The 24,538-nt window shown below is 39.1% G+C and overlaps 1 protein-coding gene across 3 annotated transcripts in view; it reads left to right on the top strand.

The window, feature by feature from the left end:
- The window catches only part of LOC122560273 (E3 ubiquitin-protein ligase Itchy homolog), a 107,802-nt gene that overhangs the window by 44,043 nt on the left and 39,221 nt on the right, over window positions 1-24,538 (top strand). For all 3 annotated transcript variants that reach the window (XM_087994750.1, XM_043710807.2, XM_087994751.1), the window contains 11 exons: window positions 428-518; window positions 2,053-2,194; window positions 3,835-3,959; window positions 5,971-6,108; window positions 9,601-9,661; window positions 11,888-12,063; window positions 14,753-14,951; window positions 19,154-19,249; window positions 21,154-21,328; window positions 23,234-23,294; window positions 23,455-23,539. In XM_087994750.1, the coding sequence (XP_087850876.1) occupies window positions 449-518; window positions 2,053-2,194; window positions 3,835-3,959; window positions 5,971-6,108; window positions 9,601-9,661; window positions 11,888-12,063; window positions 14,753-14,951; window positions 19,154-19,249; window positions 21,154-21,328; window positions 23,234-23,294; window positions 23,455-23,539 (1,328 nt within the window). In that variant the 5' untranslated portion in view covers window positions 428-448. The remainder of the gene's footprint in view (window positions 1-427; window positions 519-2,052; window positions 2,195-3,834; window positions 3,960-5,970; window positions 6,109-9,600; window positions 9,662-11,887; window positions 12,064-14,752; window positions 14,952-19,153; window positions 19,250-21,153; window positions 21,329-23,233; window positions 23,295-23,454; window positions 23,540-24,538) is intronic.

Genomic DNA, 24,538 nt, shown 5'->3' on the forward strand with positions numbered 1-24,538 from the left:
CATTTGAGAATGGCAACTCGATAGATATTGAATTTTTACGTCATTCATCTAGCTTTATGTTGATGCTCGATCTTTTTACCAGAGCTGGGGGGCTCTGTCTGCGGTAGGCCCGGTTCAGAGACCTTCCAGAAGTCCTGGAGCCATGTTTGAGACCTTAGCCCAATGATAAACTCCAAGTGTTTTCTTTTTATTCTTTACCTCAAAATGGTGCCGAATTGTGGCAACAGAACACTTTTTTCACTGTATCTCCCTAGGTGTTTGTGATAATAAATCGTTCATTCATTCATTTTAATGTCCTGGATATACATGTATGTAGAGTGCCCTCTGTACACACTGATGCTAATTATACTAAACAAACTTGACTAATATAATAATCATACACTATCTTTTGAGATGTCTTGTTAACGTGGCTGACTTTATTTTTTAGGTTTCTCGCGTAGTCTGAATCATGGCTGCAAATGGTACAAATTCTGGTTCAGCAAGCAGCCATACGACAAAATCACAACTTGGAATAAAAGGTGTGTTTTGAAATGCACTTTTTAAAATTCATTATGCATGTGTGCATGCCCACCTTTTGCTTGATTTAAATTTCTGACTGCCACTTACTATTTCCCCACAGATGTGTAGTCAGAATTGAGATCTCAATCCATGGGGAGGCATAGGTTTGAATGCTTATTCCAGACTTTGTGACGTCTATTAGTTCATCTTCCAACACGTTACTTTTCTCCTCAATGTCAATTACTTGTGAACAAGAGCCTGTCCCCTAAATAGCACTGTAAATAGATAAGATGTTGTGTTTATACTGGAGCCAACAATTTTACCGTTCCTAACTATGGTGTGTGCTACCTTTATATTGCAGAAGCCAATTTGAGACTTTTAAAACAATGATTACTTTACAGTGTGGAAACAGGCCCTTCGGCCCAACAAGTCCACACCGACCCGCCGAAGCGCAAACCACCCATACCCCTACATTTACCCGTTACCTAACACTACGGACAATTAAACATGGCCAATTCACCTGACTTGCACATCTTTGGACTGTGGGAGGAAACCGGAGCACCCGGAGGAAACCCACGCAGACACGGGGAGAATGTGCAAACTCCACACAGTCAGTCGCCTGAGGCGGGAATTGAACCCGGGTCTCTGGCGCTGCGAGGCAGCAGTGCTAACCACTGTGCCACCGTGCCGCCCACTATCTTGACAGAGGGTACAATAATCTCTTTTCGTGATCTTCCTGTAGCCAGGCCTACAGAGTTTATAAATGTCCTCGTTCTGATTTTCTGCTCTTTTTAATTATTGGTATCAAGCAGGCTCTTCTCCAGTCAATCCGTGAACTCCAGCAAACTGCAAGACTCTTATTTGCTTATTTCTCAAGGCGTTGCTATTGTCCTCACTGCTGTCATGTATTCAAGCAGTTCATAGAATTTTTAAAATACATAGACTGAAATAATTAGGCATATGAGTCCCTCCTGATCGATGGGAGTAATACATTGGTAATGAAGATTTTATTGTTGTTACTAATCCTTATGTAGCTTTGTACCCAGAATGGAACATCAAAGGCAGGGAATTCCAGACTTCCTTCAGTTCATTTTGCGCAGTAGCCACTAAAATGTTTTAAAAATATTGGATATTTAGGAAATAGAAAACTTATCTAGCCATGCTGTAGTGCAGTATTCTTGTATGCAGTTGAAACATCATATTGGATATAAAGCACTGCAGTTATTTAAAACCTCTTGCATTCTAACGTTACTGCCCTGTAATCACTTCCATGTACTTGTTGTCTAATGTGATTGTTTTCTTTGGATGCTGTTTTTGCTGGTGCATGGCTGTTTTTGGTGGCTGTCATGACATCTGCTAGCTGAAGCCCTTTGTTTAATTGGTAGATGAATCTATTGCAATTATTAATCTTTTCTATTCGGGTGAGATCATGGGGTGATGGTTTACAAATGGCTAGTAATATTTAAAAATATGGAAATGTTGTATTTCAGTTCAATGATTGCACTCCTTTTTAAAGATTTGTTGCCTCTAATTTGTTGTTTCTATATTTGTTAGTCATTTGTGCAAAGCTGAAGGAAAATAAGAAGAACTGGTTTGGTCCCAGTCCCTATGTGGAAGTGGCAGTTGATGGCCAGTCGAAGAAAACTGACAAGGTTACCAACACGCACAACCCCAAATGGAAGCAGCAAGTCACCGTGTATGTTGAGAAGTCGGTCATTTAATTGTGTTATCACTGTGAATGCAACTGGTGCCTATGATAAACTGCAAAACAAAAATAAAAATGTGGTCATGTTAATCATGGTATTTTGTTCTCATTGAACAGATAAAAGGCCTCATCAATAAGATGACCAAAAACTGAGAGACCTTAATTTTTGTTTGTCTGAAATATCTTGCATCACATGGCACCCCTAGATGTAACTGTCTATTTCCAATGTTCTCCAATGCTTTTTCTCATTGAGTGATTTGTTGGGATATCTCTCACTATTGGCTAGTATTTGAGGTTGTTTGAATGTAAACTTTTATCTTCCTTAATCATTAATACAAATTTTTAGCAAGGATACTGAAATTATCAAAATTCTTGAGATATGAATATTGCTGACTTTTTGCTAATGGTTTTTTTGAAATAAACTGACTTTAAAGGTCATAGAGTCAATTGCCTTGTGGTAGACTGCAGTCACATGTAAGTCACACAAGGTAAAGATGTTTTTTGTCTAATTCACTCTTGGAGTGCAAGTGTTGCTGGCTGGGCTAATATATATTGCCTATCCCTTGTTGCCCATTGAGAAGGTAGTTGTGCACAGCCTCTTAAACGGCCACAATCCATTTTATGTAGGTACATCCACAAAGCCAGCATGGGCCCATTGGTCTGGGGACTTGAGTCTTGCTTAGGGTGACTTTATAAACTAGTATATTCCTGGGTTCAAATTGTATATGAGCCTGATCTTGCAGAGTAAGTGTCATGATAAGGGTGAGTGTTCTTCCCAGGAGAACATTGGAGAACATTTCTAATACAATACAGCAGTTTTGAGATTTATTTCTGTTGCTAGTCTACAAGTTGCTAGGTTTAATGATTAACTTTTATAACTTGTCATGGTGGGATTTTAAACTCACTAAATCTTCGAGTACCACATCTAATGATTACAGAACTGTACCAGAATGATGAGTACCAATTTTTGTTTTGTTGTAGAAAAGTTTCCCTTTCTAGGTTTTGACTCTGAGCCTCTGTTTCTATACCACAGATGGAAATTAATTCAACATGAGTTTGAAATCCAGAACTTCTGGTCATTGAGACACTGAAGGGTGCAGGATGGATTTTTAAAATATAAATCACTAATTAATTTATTTTCTCCTTTTCTCTCATTCTGAAGAATTTGGTCTTTCATAACTATCTTTGTTACATCGCCCATAGACCCTCCTTACTGTGTGACACTGAGACAAATGGATCACTCTTTGTCATTTTAGAATTCTGTGCGCAGTTGACCAAATTAAAAACATTGAAAATGCGTGTACCTGAGAGGGGAGAAAATCCAGCTCTGCTAGTTCTTCATCTGATTACTAATTGCAGAAGCCCTCATTCAAAGGCTGTGACATTTCCCATTTGAATAAAGATACAGTATGTGGCTTTCCTGTTCAATCTATGAACGCCACTATTGGGGAAGAGCTGCAAATGAGCCTCATTCTCACATTCGGTTAAGTACCCAAAAGAAGTGATGAAAGAGGAACATAAGATTAATTTATAATAGGATCGTGGTGGGTCTGTTGGTGTTCTGTACTGTCCTGTATGTTTTTTGACTCCAAATATCTTGTTTTATTCATTACCTTTTTTTATTTACATAGGATTGTTACACCATTCAGCATGATCACTTTCAAAGTCTGGAGCCATCAAACACTAAAATCGGATGTTCTCCTTGGTTGTGCCACTCTGGATATCTGTGAGACATTAAAGTCTAATAACATGAAATGTGAGTTTGTTGTACTTTTCAGCCCTGATACATTAATTAGGCCACTCCCATGCTGCTCGGAGTAACCTAAATGGTACAGGTTTGTTAACCATCTGCTGACTGATGGTTAACAAAGCTTTATTCCTGATGAAGGGCTTTTGCCCGAAACGTCGATTTTGCTGAAGCTGCACGGATGCTGCCTGAACTGCTGTGTTCTTCCAGCACCATTGATCCAGAATCTAGATTAGAATATGTCAGCAAGCTGTGTAACTCAGTATGGAGTACTGCAGCCAAACCAAACCCTGTCTTTGCCTGGCAACCACATAAACACACAAGTTGCTACATTAAAATTGGGGGTTAAGGTTATTGTCCTGAGATACCGAGAGCAATTGAAGCATCTCTGTCTTTTGGTAACAATGTCCCAAGCTATCTGAACCTTAAATTCAGGAAAGTCCTCCATGAGCCTCTTTGTTTCTCTCATGCACTCTCTTCCTTTATGACCTTTCTCAAAAAAATACCTTTTTGACCAAATTTAATTATGTATTTCTGATGTGGTTTGGTGTCAAATTTTGTTTAATAATAATCCTCAAAAATGCATGTTTTTCCAAATTAAAAGTGCTGAATAAATTATTTTTTTTTGTATCACCTTATGTCACTCGTCTCAACACAGCCTAAAATTGCAATTATAGCTTTGTTTTTTTACAATTATATCTTGATAATTTTGTTTTATTTAGTTTTAGACTTTGATGTTAACGGTTGTCAGTCCAGATTTGTGAAGTGTATTGCATAAAATTCACAGCAGTGTGGCAACCTATGAAAAGTGCCTGAAGGAGTACATTATGTTCAAAGTGCTCTCTTTATAGAAGAAATTTTTAAGTTTGACAGAATTTTTAACTCTTTTAATGTCTACTCTATGGCCAACGTAAGAACACTGAACACTGTATAACTTTCCCCGATGAGGATTTTTTTCTGTAGTTTTTAGAATAAACTGACTGCAAATGAGGTCAAGAGTGTGGTTCTGGAAAAGCGCAGTAGGTCAGGCAGCATCTGAGGAGCAGGAGAATGATGATTTGGGCATAACCTTATGGGTTTATGCCCGAAATGTCGAATCACCTGCTCCTCGGATGCTGCCTGACCTGCTGTGCTTTTCCAGCATCACACACTCGAATCTGATCTCCACCATCTGCAGTTCTCACTTTCTCCTCCTGACTGCAAATGAGCGCCACCATATTTGCTGATACTAACCTGGCAACCTATAGTCCTTGCCAAGCAAGGTATTGAGGATCCTACCAAAGTCCAAATTCTGATATATATCCTTTATATAATGGGCGAGGCTTCTAGTATTTGCTTCCTCTTCCAGAATTGCAATGGATGAGCATAATAAGGCTACAGGAGGTGGATGAGGAAAACTGTCAATGTTTCTGTGGCAGCAGAGTCTAGAAAACGCAGCTCAGAATAAGGGGCCATGTAGGACTCAGATGAGAAGGTTCTTCACTCAAAGGTTTGAGAGTTTTAAGAATTCTGTCCCCAGTTGGATGATCATTCGCTAAGTATTTTAAAGACTAACATTTATAGAATTGAGGTGTCCAGTGATAGTGCGAGAAGTTGAAATTGAGGTATAAAATCAGATGTGATCTTGTTGAATGGCAGAGCAGGCTTGCATGTCCAAACTCTCTACTCCAGCTGTATTTCCTACTTTCTGATGCTGTAGGTACAGGTAAAGTTTAACAAGCTTTTATAGTAGCAATCTAAAATCATGTTTAATTACAGTCTTGAATTCACATTATGCTACTTGTTTTTTGGTCACTTGTTTTGTACGTTGCCTTTTTATCAGCAGAGGGTCTCTGTGAACAATGATTTTTGTGCTGATAACTTTGCAGCTTACTAACTAATAGTGCAAAACATTTTTGATGTATTTTAACTTTACCTGTGCAACTTGCATTGAGGCAGTTACTCTTGTACAGAGAAGAAATAATGTATCACTGCAAGCGTGGTATCCCTGATTAATTTTGCATCTAAATCTTTCTTTCAGTTGATGATGTGGTTATAAAGTTACCACTCACAAATGAGCGAGACATTGTGGATGGGGCAAGCGAACTTATTGTGTCCTTGGATGGGTTAACTGTAGATCCGGAAGTCTTAACTAATGGCGACCTTGCAGCTGCAAGAAGTATGTAAGAAAATTGGAATCCCATTTCACGAACATAATGTGCTGTGGGCAACATGCTCTAGTGGAATAACTGATTTTGGGTCAAAAGTTAAGCTTTGAAACTATCTTATTTGTACCATTGTAAGTGGGAACCTTGAGAGCTTTGATGATGTGATAAACACAGGCAATAATTAAGTGCCTAAGATTGGAATATCTAACCTTTGCTATAGTGGAATGATTTTAAAAAAAGCTTCAAAATGACCTGTCTGAAAAGCTCAGTTACAAGTTAAGATCCACATACTCCATTGGAAGAAGTATTCCAACTGTTACTGCCATTAATTTTTTTGTAAATATTGTTAGCAATTATTTAGGACATGAATGGAACAGTGACACCTTGAACTTGAAAAAAATTCAAATACAAAATGTTTGCTATGAACAACTGACAAAGCTCAACTTTATGCACACATTCTAGGGTGAGATGCATTCTTTATTTAGAAAGTGAGTACGGTGTAGGCCAAGATTAACAAATACTAAAATTTGAAACATCCACAAAACACACTCAGTAAAACGGGAAACAGTAGCAAAGTGTTTATAGTAATTCAAAGGTTGACTATAGCTGAAAAAAGAAACACTGCCAAACATAATGTTGTCGGTCCAAAGTTATGTCCTGTCTATCTCACAACTGAATAATACTGGTTATGAATTTCATAGCTAGTGCAATGACAGATACAAAGGCTATATTCTTCAATGATTAGCTAATCAAATCAAGCATGTAACTCTGGCTGTTGGTAATAGGCAGGGTGAAGACGATACTCAGCCAGTATGCATTTGTAAAGCCCAAATAGTTTCTACTGTCAGATGTACTTCTGTAATTAGACATCACTTGCTGAACAACCTTGAGTGTGCTAAAGCCACACTAGCAGCCATTACAGTAGTAAAATTGATAATGCAATACACATCTTGTGTATCAATGTATATTCTTATGTAGTGCTTGTTCTCTACACTAAAAATAGAACTTGTTCAAGCCTGATGTCATGTTTGAATTAACTTGAAGCATGAGGAGCCTTTACTTTAACCAATCAGATGTCATTTTATTTTCCCTCAAGGGCTTCTCTTGACAGCTTCTCAAGAGCTGCATTTTTCATTTTCACAGTCACTTAGAAGCAGTTCCTTCTGTATTAGTGTTGAAAACGAAGTATTTAGACTTTGTATAAATACCGGATTATAAGAATTGGTCAATTATTCTCAATCATAAATAACTCCAAAATCAAATTCCAGGTCGTAATGCACAAGAACATGTTAATTTCCTAGATATCACAGTATTTAAATTGGTACAAGATAATAGGCATAAGTTAGCAATTATATTTCCCATAATAATTGACACTTTTACATTCAAGAGCTATAATCCTAAATATACTTTACATAGCTGGTGAGATTACACCTACTGTATTCAGTTGCATATCCACAGAACTGGAATATTTTGTGTAGACAGTTAGAACCCTTTTTGCGCATCTTACATTTCAGTTTCATACTGAATTTTAACTACAGGATCCGTTACAATTTTCTTTCTGGGTATCTCGGCTCCAGAGTCAACGCCACCTTAATCCAGATGTTAAACATTTATTTACAAGAAATTCAATACAAATCAGATTTTAAAGTTCTTTTTAATCCCACTTGGCTGAGTATTTCTTTGTTGACAGGTTTAAACTTGTTCTCTCTCCATTGCACATCCACTCTCCCATCCTGCAGCTGTCTCTTCTCCCTGCGAGCCCCCAAACAACACTCTCGCAGTCTCCTACACTCTTCACAATCACCCCAAGCATATGCCTGAATCTAGCACTTGGAACTCCCAGATTCGACAAAGTTCTTGATCCCAGCCTTGGCTGAAGGTGACCCTATCTCTGCCTGAACAAAAGATAGTCCCTGAACTTAGCTTTGACGAAATGTGACTCCCTACTCACTCACTTTGCTCACTGCCCTTTGCTTCTCCATTCCAAGGTTGATTCTCTCCTGTTTATTGCTGATTAATTTTAGCAGACACAGGAAAGAACTGCACTGTGATTGATGTTGCAGCTCCTCAGAATTTCCTTCCATTCTATTTACTGGATAACTTTTCTTTGGTTACTCCATGAGTGGGTTTTCTTGGGGAGTTATGGGGCTGAATTTATCCACTAACTGCAAATATTTTGATCATTGCAACTGATCAGCCCCCATTTCCTGTCATATATTCTGTTGTGATTTTTTGAAATTCGGCATTCTTTTGTTTGTCCTGACATGTGTAATACAAAAGCTTCAACTGCCAATTTCTTTTCTCAGCAATATTTAAGGTTTTATTATTGGATTAGTGATCCTAAGGTCAAGATTAATGATTTGAAGAAGAGAGTTCAAATCCCACCATTGCAACCAGGCAGTTTAACTTAAGTAGTTAAACTACATCTGGACTAAAATGTTGGTCCAAGTAATGGTGGCAATATGACTAGCAATTTTTTTGTGTTTATAAATCTAGCTAGTTCTGACATGTTTAAAACTACCTGATCTGGCCTGCATGTGTATTCGTGTGCAAGTATATCTGGTTGAATTTTTTTTTAAACTGCCCTCCGAAAAGACTTTGTCAGCTAATCAGTTGTGTTCAAGAAAATGATTAACCATCTCCTTCTCATGGGGAATTAAAATGCCAATAAATGCTGAGCCTTTCCCGCAGTGTCCGCAATAATGAGTGAAATAACAGAAATCTGGAATAATGTGTAAAAATCAATCACTCAGATGATGTCAATGACTCAAATCCTCCAAATTATCCCTCTAGCTGTGTTCCCTCTAATTCATCATCTTGGTACTGGGAGCTATATTTTTGTGTTTTTTTTTTAACATTTCAATGCTCATTGTGTGCATGTCGGAGGAAGTAATGCCCAGAATATGCCCCCCTTTAAAATATTCAACTCTTCAGTTCAGTTTGAAAGTAAAGAGTTTTGAACCACGTTGTGGATACCTAATTCTGTGCTTCTACCTACATTTATTTATGAAAAAGTATGTATATGATAGAATAAAACAGCATTTTGATTTTAGAGTAATGAGCATGGATTTGATTATGAAGGGGAGCACATTGTGAAGATTTGAACAAATATCTGCCCCAAAAAAGAAATGATGGGGGAACAAGTGCCATGCTGTAGACCGTGAGTTAACTAGATGTGCTGCAGTTGTCCTCTCGTCACCATGTTCCCAAGTTAATTAAATATTTTATGTACATGTGCTTCTTTTGAATTTAATTTCTCTGTGGGGTCTCCCTCTATCCTGGTCTCAGAATATTTATAAACTGACACTTAGTGAGTTAATCTTGAATCCCCTCTCAAAGCAAATGATAAGAGGCTTCTAAGGAGTAGTTTTGAGGTACTGTTGTTTTGATGGAAAGGTAACTTGTGTCTGAATTTTCTGGCATGGACAATTGAGTTGAGCCAATGCCTTTCTGTCTAATATGTCACTGCACAATTACATTTTCATAACTTTGATTTCTTTCAGGTAACTCCCCAAATAAAGGTTCCAGATGTGGCACTGAGGCATATGTACTAAACCCATCAAGGTACAACCTGGCTTTCAGAATTCTTCATTTGCTCTCTTCAGAATTATCCCTCGACTTTGCAAAAATGGAAATATCACTTTCAGGCAATGATGAGCACTGTAATGTGTGTAGTGGAACACTAGATAAATTGCAGACTGTGTACATGAATCATTTATTAATGGGATTGTTTCTTAGATGTGAAATCTATCCTAATGAAGCAGTAAGACCCACTACTGCTGTGCAGTTATACCCAGTTTCAGAATAATAAATTTGTTAGAATTGAGTCCAGCTTGCTGTGGTACAAAACTCACCTTAAACTATTTGTGGTTCCAAAAACCTGCCACAACTTTCACTTTCACAACACTAAAGTGAGAGTAGAAGATGAGCTCAAGTGGCCAAAAAACCCATTATCTGTCTTCTGCCTGGGGTATCTGTCGTCGTTCCCTGGAAGTAAAAATAGCAGGTCAGTATTATTTAAATGGTGAAAGATTGCAGCATGCTGTTGGGCAGAGGGACGTAGGAGTGCTCGTGCATGAATTGCTGAAAATTGATTTGCAGGTGCAACAGATGATCAGGAATGCAAAAGAAATATTGGCCTTCATTGCTAGAGGAATTGAATGTAAGAGCAGGGAGGTTCTGGTGAGGTTGCACCTCGAGTATTGTGTGCTTTTCAGGTCTCCTTACTTGAGGAAGAATGTACTGGCTTTGGAGGCGGTGCAGAGGAGGTTCACCAGATTGATTCCAGAGATGTGGGTTATTATCTGAAGAAAGGTTGAGCCACCTGGGACTGTACTCACTAGAATTTAGATTGAGAGGGGATCTAATAGAAACATAAAATTATGAAAGGGATAGATAAAATAGAGGCAGGCAAGTTGTTTCTGTTGTTGGGTGAGACCACGATGAGGGGACATGGCCTCAAGATTAGGGGGAGTAGATTTAGAACAGATGAGGAGGAACTGTTTTTCCCATAGAGTAGTGAATCTATGGAATTCTCTGCCCGAGGAAGTGATAGAGGTAGCTTCGTTAAATATATTCAAGACACAGTTGGATGGGTTTTTGCATATTAGGGGAATAAAGGGTTATGGGGATAATGCAGGTAGGAGGAGCTGAGTCAATGGATAGGTCAGCCATGATCTTAATGAATGGCGGAGCAGGCTCGACAGGACAAATGGCCTACTCCTGCTTCTATTACTATAAAAAAACATTCAAAAGACTTGAGACCCAAACCAGCAGTCACCTTACTTCTTGACTTGCCATGTTTTCTTCTTTCTTGTTTTTAACATTAATGGCCTGTGGTCTTCAGTTTTGTGTGGATTTCACAATTCAAAGGAGAAAAATCTCCTTTCTTTCCAGTGTCCACTCAGCTTTAAAATGGTGTTTCCTAGCTGCTTTTTTTTTAATAAAGCAGTCAAAGCACAAAAATAACATACTTGGTGTACGTACCTCTTCTGTGTATTTTAATGCCCCCTTTTAACTGGTACCAGTGGGTGTGATAGGATGTCACTGGTTTAGTTTTTTTCAATCATGAAGTCACCACCCCTACAAAAGTGGTGGTTAAGCAGTGAATATAAGTTGTAAACAGAGTCTTAAGACATTGTTCAAATAGATATTGTATTGCCTGTAGCAGTTATATAAAACCAGTGCTATCTTCTTTTGTTTCACTCTTAAATTTTGATTTTGCACAAATTAATTACTTTGGCATAATTTGTATAAAATATTTTTGATAAAGAAGAAAAAAATTAAGCTAGTAGGAGGATTGATTATGACTGTTGAACTTCACAACCAAATTGTAATAGATCATTGACAATAGTTTCACCTCACATTGAGCATTGTATTAATTTTTCTTCAAAGTGGTAATTCCTTCAAATTATTACCCTAATGTGAAAGCTGTATCTGATATTTAGAAAAGGCACCTATCTTCTAATTACTGAGTTATCAGTGTTACACTTTTCAAAAATGTGAGTGATCCTAGTATTAGAATCAGATTCAGCGACCACCCCAATGGGTGTAAGGACTAATGCATTGAGAAGAAAATGGTCATCCCTGTCTCATCGTTCTGAAGGACTTTCCTGGGATACTCGGATGTCTTTTAATCATGCAGGCAGTTTGGCAAGTTTCTTTTTTATTTTACTTTAATTACCACATTTAATTGATCTTGAAGGTTTGACTTTAGCAGTGTCATTTGGATTTCACATAATTTATGGCATATCAATAGAATTCTGATCAGAGTTGTACAATCACTTCCAGTGCAAATGGCGATGCCGTGTCCCAAGAAGGTTCATCGGAAATGAGGTCTGCTGATGAGTGCAGCATGAATGGCAAAAGTACACCATCACCATCTCCAAAGCCACCAAAGCCAGTGAGACCTCCAAGACCTTCACGACCTCCACCTGCCGTCCCATCCAGACCTGTCAGTACAGCAGGTAAATCAAGAAGTGAATTTACCCTTCGTGGACTGCAGATCGTTCATATGATAAAATATATTTTGCAAGATGTAGTGGATTTCATGATTGGAATGCTCCTAAGCACTTGAAGTATCTTTTGAATTCAAATTAAACATCCTTTACGTCCGCTTTGTCTCCATTAAATTTGTTTTTTAAAACCTAACTCCTTGGCTAGGCTTTCGATCACCAGTCTCCTTTTGACGATGTCAGGTTTTGTTTGTTTATCCTGTTGTAAAGCTATTGGGACATTTTACTCTGTTTAAAGGTGTGGTACAAATGCAAGTTGTTTAGACCCTTTGCCCTTGGGTATATTTTAAAATGTATGTTTAAATTTTCGTTTTGGCTCTTGGCTATCAAACTGACGTTCTCACATTTCTTCGTGGCTTTGACTGCATTTGACTTTGGCATGCACCACTCAAACACAATATACAATATTTCATTCTGTTGACCCCTGAGCCTTTAAGATATTTATATTTTAAAATTTTGACTTTGGACATCAAACTAGGGGCAATTGGAAATTTATTTTATTAGATTCCCTACAGTGTGGAAATGGGCCCTTCGCCCAACAAGTCCACATCGATCCTCCGAGTAACCCACCCAGACCCATTTAGCCAGTATTTTTGATTTAATTCTATTTTGTGATTGTTTTTGGACAAGGCTTATGATGTTAGTTTCCATCAATCAATTAACATTTAAATCTTCCCAATTTCAATACCTGCTACAGTTTTTCTCTTATCAATGTTTGATTATGTTTTGCATTACTACAGTCTTGTCAGGGTGAACTGCTTACATTATACCAGTCTGCAAGCCAATAAGTAAATATCAAAGTTCGGTTTGAGGTGTTTCAATTGATCAGTTAATTTGTTTCTAAAGTTAATACCACTGTCCTGAGTTGCAGACTGTTTTTCAGTCATTCTGAAACAGAAAATACATCTCATTGCCAACTTTTAGTTTTGCCCTGTTTTTGCATAGATAAGCTTATCTTTCGATTTGATATTCAGAAAGTTGTTTGTTAGTGCAGAAGTTGAGTATTCCTCAATAAAGACATTTATTGAAGCTTTTCACCTTACACTCATTTAGAATAATTTGCAAGATTACAAATGTAAAACATTTGCTATGTAAGCTGTATGAGAGGGATGTGCTGATTTGGTAGGCAAGCGTGTTTTGATTAGTCAAGGTGTTACCATGGAGTATGTACCAGTTTAATAACCGATATTAACAGCTGAACTCTTAAACAATGCCAGCTGACTCCAATTTATCAAGGCATTGCCCTAAGAAGTTATCAAGATCATTTGTTGAGTTGAAACATACCATCTTTGTGTCTGCAAAAGTGGATCCCTGTGTATTAGTATTTGTACATACTGGAAGGCACACTGCAGGCCTAACTGACCATCTTAAATTGATACCTTTTTATTTCCATTCAGGGCAAGTGGACTTGTTTATTGCCCATCACTTTTTACCATGGAGGAGGTGGCGCTGAGCTGCCTCCTTGAACTACTGCAGTCAATTTGGTATGGGTGCACCTACAATGCTATTAAAGGAACCATAAGGCATCGGAGTAGAAGTAGGCCATTCAACCCATCACATCTGTTTTGACATTCAGTAAGATCATGGCGGGTCTGATCATTCTAACTCCACTTGTCTGCCTTCTCCCAATAATCCTTGATTCCTTTACTAATGAAAGATAAGGATATCTTAACCTTTTATATTCCATAATGTCACATTTACGCACATTATATTCCATTTGCCAAGGTTTTGTCCACTTGCTTAACCTGTCCATGTCCCTCTGCAGACTGTCATCCTCGCCACTTGCCTTTCCACTTATTTTTGTACCAACTACGAACTTGACTATAATACACACACTTTCCTCATCCAAGTTATTAATATATATTATAAATTAATGTGGCTTCAGCACTGATCCATGTGGCACTCCATAAGTTGCAGGTTTCCATTTTGAAAATACCCACTTATCGTAACTGTCTCTTCCATTAGTTAACCAAACCTGTATCTATGCTGATGCACTTCTAATGCCACGGAATTCCAAGATTTTGAACAAGTGACGTTAAAGGAATGCCAATTCATTTCCAAGTCAGCATGGTCACTGACTTAGAGAGATACTTGCAGTTGTTGGTTTTCCCGTGTATCTATTGTTGTTGTCCTACTAAGATGGTAGTTGTCATGGGTTTGGAAGGTGCTGTCCAAGAGCCTTTGGTAATTTATGCAGTGCGTCTTCCAAATGACGAGTGTCAGCGGTAGAGGGACTGAATAGCACTGCATCCACAAATAATTGAGCCAGCTGCTTTGTCTTGAATGTTGTTCAAACTCTTGACTTAAGAGTGGAGACAATGCCATCATGCTCCTGACTGTGCCTTTTAGATGATTGTCAGGCTTGGGGGGGCGGGGTCAGGAGTTGAGTCATTGCAGGATTCCTAGCCTCTGACCTGCTCTTGTATCCATGGTATTTATATGGCTAGTTCAGCTTAGTACCCCATAAGCTGTTGAAAGCTGCATCTTTTCAATACACAGCACCCTACATTTTTTTGCAGACACAAATAATGTGCACACACTTGGTATTCTAACTGAACAAATTAAAGAGCAATTTTTTGGTGAAATGACTAGCTACTAAGTGTCCTTGGTGACTCGTTCCGGATTCTGTTTTTGCCACCAGCCTGTGAAAATGGATATCCAATTCCCTTAGAGAATGGCCCTCCTTCTACAACTCCACCTACGACCACCACTGTTCCTGCAGCTGTAGCAGCGGGTGAACCGGATGCATCACCCAGCAATGGTACAGTACCACCAAATACATCCATTTCTCCTGGTGACAGAACATTAAATACTGTGAACAAGGGTCCGCTTCCACCTGGGTAAGATTGCATTTTTTTTTTAAAAGATGTATTGAATATTCTGTTTAAAGGAAAGACAATCCCTTTAATACACTTTTAAAAGATTTGTAGTTTGAAATACTACTTTGTCAGGGCAACCCATGTTAGATTCATAGCCAGTCAAATTTATTTGAAATAGTTTAAAAAATGGAAAGAACTGTAGATGCTGGAAATCAAACAAAAACTGAAATTGCTAAAAAATCTCAGCAGGTCTGGAAGCACCTGTGGGGAGAAATCAGTTAACATTTCGAGTCCACTGGCCCTCCTTCAGAATGATGGTAGTTAGGAAAATGTTGGTTTTTATGCAGAACGTAGGGTGGGAGATTGAGAGTAAGGAGTAAATTATAGGCGGGTTTAGAGCCCAAAGAGAGAGAAGAACAATTGGACAAATGAGTACGTAAAAGTCGGCTTGGGAGAATGAATGGCTGCTGATAGGAACTATTAGTGGCTAACAATGGATAGTGTGAAGGGCTAATGCCCGAAACGTCGATTCTCCTGTTCCCTAGATGCTGCCTGACCTGCTGCGCTTTTCCAGCAACACATTTCCATCTCTGATCTCCAGCATCTGCAGACCTCACTTTCTCCCCAGTGTGTATTAGCTGACCATGTGATAACAAGGCCTGTTGTGTGTGGGTAAGGACATGGGAGATGATGCCTCAAGTCCTAAAATTGTTGAACTTATTATTCAGTCCAGAAGGCTATGGAGTTTCCAAGTGGAAGATGAGGTCTTGCTTTTCCAGCTTGCATTGAGCTTCACTGGAGCACTGCAGCAAGCCTGGGACAGATGTTGCAGTTGTTATGTTTATTTGGTTTGCAGACATTTTGTCCCCTTTCCAGGTGACATCTTCCTGTAACCAGCATCCGAGCTAAAAATCTTAGACCATAAGACATAAGAGTGGAAGTAAGGCCATTCGGCCCAATGAGTCCATTCCGCCATTCAATCATGGCTGATGGGCATTTCAACTCCACTTACCCGTACTCTCCCCGTAGCCCTTAATTCCTTGCGAGATCAAGAATTTATCAATCTCTGCCTTGAAGACATTTAACATCCCGGCCTACGCTGCACTCCATGGCAATGAATTCCACAGACCTACCACACTCTGGTTGAAGAAATGTCTCCTCATTTCCATTATAAATTGACCCCCTCAAATTCTAAGGCTGTGCCCACAGGTCCGAGTCTCCCCATCTAACGGAAACAACTTCCCAGCGTCCACCCTTTCTAAGCCATTCATTATCTTGTAAGTTTCTATCAGATCTTCCCTCAACCTTCTAAACTCTAATGAATACAATCCCAGGATCCTCAGCTATTCATCGTATGTTAGGCCTACCTTTCCAGGGAACTTCCGTGTGAATCTCAGCCGAACACGCTCCAGTGCCAGTATGTCTTTCCTGAGGTGTGGGGACCAAAATTGGACACAGTATTCTAAATGGGGTCTAACTAGAGCTTTATAGATTTTCAGCAGCACATCACTACTTTTATGTTCCAACCCTCTTGAGACAAATGACAACATTACATTTGCTTTCTTAATTACAGACTCAGCCTGCAAGTGAACCTTAAGAGGATCCTGGACTAGCACTCCCAGATCATTCTGTACTTTGGCTTTGAATATTCTCGCCATTTAGAAAATAGTCCATGCCTGTATTCTTTTTTTCAAAGTGCAAGACCTCACACTTGTTCACGTTGAATTTCATCAGCCATTTCCTGGATCACTCCTAAACTGTCTAAATCTTTCTGCAGCCTCCCCACCACCTCAGTACTACCTGTCTGCCTAACTTCGTATTATCGGCAAACTTCACCAGAATGCCCCCAGTCCCTTCCTCCAGATCGTTAATATATAAAGTGAACAGCTGGGGTCCCAATACTGAACCCTGTGGGACACCACTTGTCACTAGCTGCCATTCCGAAAAAGAATCTTTTATTCCAACTCTCTGCCTTCTGTCAGACAGCCAATCCTCAATCCATGCCAGTCGTTCATCTCAAACACCATAGGCCCTCACCTTACTCAGCAGCCTCCCATGAGTCACCTTATCGAAGGCCTTTTGGAAGTCTCAATAGATAACAGGAACATAAACCATGAACAAAGATGTTGTCCAGGGAACACAGTGGTGTGATGAGGTGGCAAGCAACTAGAAGGTCAGGGTCTTTTTTGCAGACAGAGTGTCTGTTCTCCTCCTCCCCCCCCCCCCCCCCCCCCCCCCCCCCGCCCCCAACCTTCTGAATTTTTGCACAATTTGTTTTTGCTCCAGATTGTTTAATTTTATATGTTAATATTTCCTTGCAGCAGCATATCCTGAAGATGTCCTTATGACAAACCAAAATAAGAATTTTAGAAGGTTCTTTATCTTCTGATTTGCAATACAATAATATTAAGTAGAGTCATAGAGACATACAGCACGGAAACAGTCCCTTCAGTCAGACTCGTCCATGCCAACCAGATATCCTAACCTAATGTAGTCCCATTTGCCAGCACTTGGCACATGTCCCTCTAAACGCTTCCTATTCATATACCCACCAAAAACCTTCTGGAAATCTGAGTACCATATCAAAAGCATCACAATCATAGACCCCCTCCAATACCTCTTCACAAAAACTCCACGCTAGTTAAATACTATTTTCTGTTAGAAATCCATACTGACTCTTTGTAATTAATCTACCTTTTTTTCATTTGATTCACGATTCTATCCCAAATAATTGTTTCCAAACGTTTTCCCACTCTCAACTTAAATTAACTGGTCTGTAATTGCTGGAACTACCCATATTAACCTTTTCTGAACATGACCTTATTGTTGGCAACATTCCAGCCTTGTCGCACCTCCCCTGAGCCCAGAGAAGACTGATTGTGGCCAGTGCCCTGCAGCATCTACACTCGCCTCTTTCACAATCCTTGGATTCATCTCCTCTAATTCCAGTGCCTTGTTAACTTTAATCACTAACCATCTATTCAAGGCTTCTTCCTGATTAATCTTGAACCCTTCTAGTGACAGAATTTCTGTGGCCTGGCCAGCCATCCTCCTCTTTTGTAAACACAGATGCAAAGTGTTAGCTTAATACCTCAGCCATGCCAGTTGCAATTATTGAACACAATTAGAAATACACGAGGGAGCATTTTGGTTTTATCCATGTAACGATGAATCATGCAGCACAGAAGGGAACCATTTGACCTATGGAAACCTATGTTAATTTGATTTTAATTGAGTTCTGTAAGTTTGTCAATTTTTTTTAACTTAAACTGGTTTTGAAAGCTGCAATTTATGCTTGGCTTATTGTCTACCTCAGCTCATTCTTCCATTTTTGACTTGCCAAGGAAGTACAATACTTGAATTTATCAGAAACATTATCACATTTTTCAATTCTATAACATTTTTTCTCATCGTAGAGAATTACTTCTGCATGCTCTAAAAAGCCTTGACATCCTTTTCTAAGGTGTATTGTTTAGACTTGGACATAGTACTCTAATTAGCACCTTCCCAATGATTTGTGAAGATTTGGTGTACCCTTGCCTTTTGTAATCTATAGCACTGATAATAAAACCAGGGATCCCATATTCTTTATTGGCATCCATCTCGACTTAGTCTGTCAATTTTAAAGGTTGGTGTTCGTGCAACCTATTTTTATAATTATGCTGTTTAGTTTACTTTTTCTCATCAACCTTGCAACTAAAATATATCATTCACACTTTGCTGACTACTTGAATAAAAGGATAAGCAATATGGAACTATCAGAAACAGTTGATCACCATGTACATGTAATTTCCCAGCGGAAGTGATGATTTATTCCCTTTAAGGCCAGAACCAACTGGTCAAAACATTTTCTTTCTGGTTTGGAGATGTTGAATAAGGTCAATAATTCATGCAAATTTATATTGCATTGAATTTTCCTTCAGGAATTAACATTAATAACTAGCTCTTAATTCCTGACTTATTTCTCTACTTACTTTCAAAATTGCTTTGAATAGGGTGCAGGAAATATATTTTGTGTAACTTCCATTTCTCTTCCTTTCTCATGACTGTGAAAATTGTACGACTTAATTCTGTCTTAAATGGAGTTAAGGAGGCTATGCAAACAGCATTCCCCTTTCATGATACCAGGGTGGAAGGCAGAGAGTGAAATGTAGGTTTTTTTTTTGTTCATATGCTGCTTCTCTCTGTTAGTATTACCCCATATTTTACTTTCTTTCCAAAAGCTGGGAGCAGAGGGTCGATCAGCATGGCAGATTGTATTTTGTAGATCACATTGAAAAACGAACAACGTGGGAAAGACCACAGCCATTGCCTCCAGGGTAAGTGGATCACACATCAAATTTTAGATGCTCATTAGTAAATAGCAGTTCTTTGAGTAACTATTTAAGTCAATCAGTTTTCTTTCACAGGATGATAATGAAACAGATGACTAAAATAATTTTCTCATGTCTTCTTCAACATAGATGCTTCAGGTGCAATTTCCCTGGGTTTTTGGTAGCTTTTTACAGGACTTTCAGTGGAAGGTGAAGTTTTCTCAGAGGAAACATATTTCTTTTCCAAAACTTTCTTGTCAGTGAAGGTTTGAGCAGGATTCCAGTACCACTGGTCACAAGTGGTGAGACAGGGCACAGTCAAGTCACTTTCCCTGCTCTAATGGAGATCACTGGATAGTGATTTAAGAATATGTATACTGATCGTCCCTTTTTAATATTCTAGGAAGCTATGGCCTAAACCAGTGCATTTTCTTTTACCTCCGAACACAAGAAATTGGAACAGGAAGAAACCATGTGACCCATTGACCTGATCCAGCATTCTCCAGGATCGTGACTGATCTTGAACTTCAACTCCACATTTCTCTGTTCCCATTTTCCCTGACTCGGAGATGAACATATGTCTATGCCAGCCTTGGCTGTACTCGATGATAGAGAATTCATAATCCTATGGGGTAGAGAATTCCAAAATTCACAACCCTTTGAAGAAATTTCTCCTCATCTCAGTCCTAAGTGATCAGTCCCTTATCTGGAGGCCTTGTCCCAGATTCCCCCACCAGTGAAAACATCTTTCCGTGCCTGACCTGTTAAGCCCCTTCAGGATCTTGTACGTAACCTAACTAACACATGTTAACTAAACGTCGTTCCCAGCATTGAATCTGGGTCTGTCCTCAGCTGTAGGGTGCAGAGGCAAAGTACTTTACACTGGCTGAGGTTGCTTTGAAGGACTGTCCTTCTCAACATCTCTTGCCTGACAACCTCAGATGAAATTGCTCATGGTTGTCTGTTTGGCAACCCTTTGGCTCAGTAGGATTATCACAACTTTACCTTTACGTTTTCCTTCACATCTGAGCCATTGGACTAGTCAGATGCATCATTTTTAAAAATATTTTATTTTGGATGACACGCATATTCACTATAACCACCTTCCGCAATCCTCATGCCTTTTGGTATTTGAAGGACAACTAATCCAAGTGGCTAGCTATTTTCTGCATTTGCTGTACTCCTCTCTCTCTCTGTTTTATCAAATAATAGATTTCGATACATGTTCATAGTGGCCTGGTTCTGTGCGAAATCATTCAGTTTATCATCCTTGTGACACACCGTTATATAATACATACTAATTGTGCTATTGTAGAATGTGTTTGGAAATGACATTGTTGAATTCCTCGAGAGAATTGTGTAACCATGGAAACACTCAACCGCAGTCTCTGGTCTGTTTTTAAAGTCCAAACCATTCACCATGAACCCCATAAGCTTTTTTGTGCCACTTAATACAAAAGCAGCTTCAACATTAAAAATAATTCCAATATCTCTTTGTGATCAATCTACTTATTTTTCCATGAGGCCACACATGAAGCTTGTTCTTCCAGGGCAGTGCACGTGTGATTTTATCTGTTAGCTATGAATTATCATTGTTTCCTAGGTAGCAACTCTTAATCTTGGCTCTCCTTCCCGAGCTGATGTACCTGAAAACATGTCTGTTATCTCAACAGGACTAATAATCAATTGCTATTCTGTATTACTATCAGTAAGTGCTTGTTCTGTTGTATACCCCCCTAATACATAATGCCTATGTCAAGCATTACAATGACCATTATTACAATATTATCACTAAAACCAACTTCACATCTGGAAATAATAGAGATTACTATCCAACGCTGCTTGGTAGCACTGCTGGAATGAAGAATAATCTGTCATTAACCACGTTCTCCCCAATTCTTTCCTGATAGCTGGGAACGGAGGGTCGATGAGAGGCACAGGATTTATTATGTTGACCACATTACCAGGACGACCACGTGGCAGCGGCCCACAGTGGAATCAGTCAGGAACTTTGAGCAGTGGCAGTCACAGAGAAATCAGCTACAGGGAGCCATGCAGCAGTTCAACCAGAGGTTTATTTATTCGGTAACTAACCTACTAATCTAACTTTTTGACTTTTAAAAGGAAGGACCAGAAATCTAATGTGTAGAAAATCAACATTGTGATTTTGGCACCTTTTGAAAAATGTGTTCACCTCAATCCAACATTACTTGTTTCTCCTTTAAACATATCTGATAGATGCCTTTAACCATTACTTTAGATGGATATATCTGTATTTTATAAACAATGGGATGTCAACGTTACTCCTTTATTCTAAAAAGAAGTGAGGCAGAAGGTCGCAAACTACAGACCAATTAGCTTGCCATCTGTCAAGGAAAACATGAAACTATTTTTAAAACAGTTACAGCAGGACACATTAATGTTCAAGGTAATCAGGCAGATACAACTTGTTTTGTGAAAGGGAATTTTTTTTGCCAATTTAAGTTTTTTTTTCAGTAAGTAATAAGCATTGTGCTAAAAATAGGGAAGTGTTGCTAAAACTGCTAGGCAGTGGTCAGACCACAGCATCAATACCAGGAACAGTACAGGTCTCCTTATCTAAGGAAAAATATACTGGCATCGGAGGCTACCTAGCGAACATTCACTAGGGTATGGAGGGATTTTCTCATGAGAGGTTGTGCAAGTTGGGCTTTTGTACTCGTTGGTACCCCCCCTCCTCCTCTCAGTCCGTATGTTTATTTATGTTTGTAGATGTTTCATTGGAAAACGGGCTCTATTTTTCATGGATCAACTAAAATGGTCTTGAGTGAATTTTTCTCCATGGACTGTGGGTCCTTGATCAAACTGAATAGGTTGCTAGTCCAGGTGCCCTGTTCATGTTGACTTTAAAATCTGATATTCGCCTTTACTGTTAGATTAGCAAGCAATTTGGCTGGCAGCAGTTTTTAAGTGAAAATGTGTTTTTAATAATGGAAAGTCGTAAGTATTGATTTGTATACTGAAACTTACAATCAGCTTAAATTGTGCAATAGAAGCTTCATTATTTATCACTTCCCATGATCTGTTGGTATGACCATGGTCCCTCCATTATGGGGATTTGTCTCTTGATCGCACTTTCCCTTTGTGTGTTAGTGTGCTGGATGGTTTTGTTCAGCTGATATCAAGCAGTCTATGCCCAGTACTAGCATGACACAGTAGTTGATGTGGTTGGATAAGAGTGACTTCTCTTATTGCATTTGAAATTTTGTTCTTCTGTGGCAATCAATCATTTCCACTCTGGGCCTTAGTGAAAGTATCAGCTGGAATTAATAACTTCACACCAAAGGGAACCAGTGTGAATCATTTGGGTGTTGATGAAGCAAAACATTTTAGATTTTCAGCAGTAGGTAAAGAAGACATGTTGTTTCAGATACTAATTTAAATGTAGCCAGACCCCTTTACTATTTTGCAATTTTTATTGGAATTGTCCTTCTGTATGACCTCTGTCTAACTGCCCCTTCTATTTGCATCGCTGTGACCTCTGTGACCACTGTGGGCAGCACGGTGGCACAGTGGTTAGCACTGCTGCCTCACAGCGCCAGAGACCCGGGTTCAATTCCCGACTCAGGCGACTGACTGTGTGGAGTTTGCACATTCTCTCCGTGTCTGCGTGGGTTTCCTCCGGGTGCTCCGGTTTCCTCCCACAGTCCAAAGATGTGCACGTCAGGTGAATTGGCCATGCTAAATTGCCCGTAGTAATTGCCCGTAGGGGTAAATGTACGGGAATGGGTGGGTTACGCTTCGGCGGGTCGGTGTGGACTTGTTGGGCCGAAGGGCCTGTTTCCACACTGTAAGTAATCTAATCTAAAACAGTGTTGTTTAGTTCTGAATTATCTATTAAGGTGAGCTTGTAATGGCTTTGATTTGTCATTTTTACCCAGTGACATGTTAGATTTTATTGGCATAAATCATATTTTTGAAAAGCCTGATTGGTAATGTCTTCATTTTCAGTATCCCGAACAGGTGGTGCCAGCTGAATTTGACCCACTTGGCCCCTTACCAACTGGATGGGGTAAGTAAGGCTGAAGCATACAGAGATAACAGATTATGCACATTGCTTTTCCAATCATTAATCAGTGATGGTGCTTATGACTAATTGGAGATTACTTCTATTCATTTGGAGCACAAGCTCTCCATTTTTTAATAATTTGAAAACTTTGTTATTCTCATAGAAAAGAGAACAGACAGTAATGGTCGAATGTACTTTGTAAACCACTTAACCCGTACCACTCAGTGGGAAGATCCTCGGACAGAGGGGTGAGTACTAGACTTAAATGTTTTTTTCTTCTATTCAAAGTGTAAAAAGAAAATAAGAGATTCCTGGATGCCAGAGTTGAGTACATAGTAACTTAACCATAGGGTTCACAATTAAGAGTAGGTTGTTGTTTTCTTGCTGTTATCTGAATTATAAAACTACATTCCTCCTTGATCTTTTGCCTCTGAAAGTTGTAGTTTTAACTTAGTTTTAGAATTAAAGAGTGATAAACAATGATAAAATATGCTTAGATTATGTAGCACCTTTGACAAAATAAAAAGATATTTCACAGAAGCATTATAAAACAAAATATGATATGATCTAGAACAGCACAGGGTAATGTTAGGTCACCAGAAGCTTGGTCAGAAAGATAGATTTTGTAATGTGATCTTAAAAGAAAATATTGAGGCGGAGAGATGTATTGAGGGTGTTCCAAAGCTTAGCATTTGTTAAATAAAAGTACAGCTGCCCATGATGGACAGTTTAAAATTAGGGTGTCTGAGAGGCCAGAATTGGTGACGCTCAGATGCCTCTCGGATTTGTCGGCATGGAGGAGATTAGAGAGATAGTGAAGGGCAAGGAGATGGGGGGGAGGATTTGAAAACAAGAATAGAATTTTAAAGTCAAAAGATGTTGATTGACTGGGTGCCGCGAAGTCACCGAGGACAAAAGTGAGGGATGAACAGGACTAGAAATGGACCAAGACATGGGCTATACTGTATTGAATGACCTCGTGTTTACCAAAGTTAAAATGTGGTTGATGAGCCAGCAATACAGTTGAATAGGCAATTTGTAATAAAGGCATGAATGGGAAGTTTAGCTACAGATGAGCTGAGGTGGGCTAAATTGAGAAATGTTTGGGGGGGTTGTTATGGACCGTCTTAATGTTACAGATATGAGATCAGAAGCTAATCTCTTGGGGGCAGATGTGACAGCAAGGTTGCAAAAAGACTGGTTTAAATACAGACTGCGTTTGACAGGAAGAAGGATGGAGTCCATAT

Source organism: Chiloscyllium plagiosum, unplaced genomic scaffold (genome assembly GCF_037043375.1).
Source record: "Chiloscyllium plagiosum isolate Xiang-an unplaced genomic scaffold, Cpla_swu_hap1 HiC_scaffold_15, whole genome shotgun sequence".
NCBI classification, from domain to species: Eukaryota; Metazoa; Chordata; class Chondrichthyes; order Orectolobiformes; family Hemiscylliidae; genus Chiloscyllium; species Chiloscyllium plagiosum.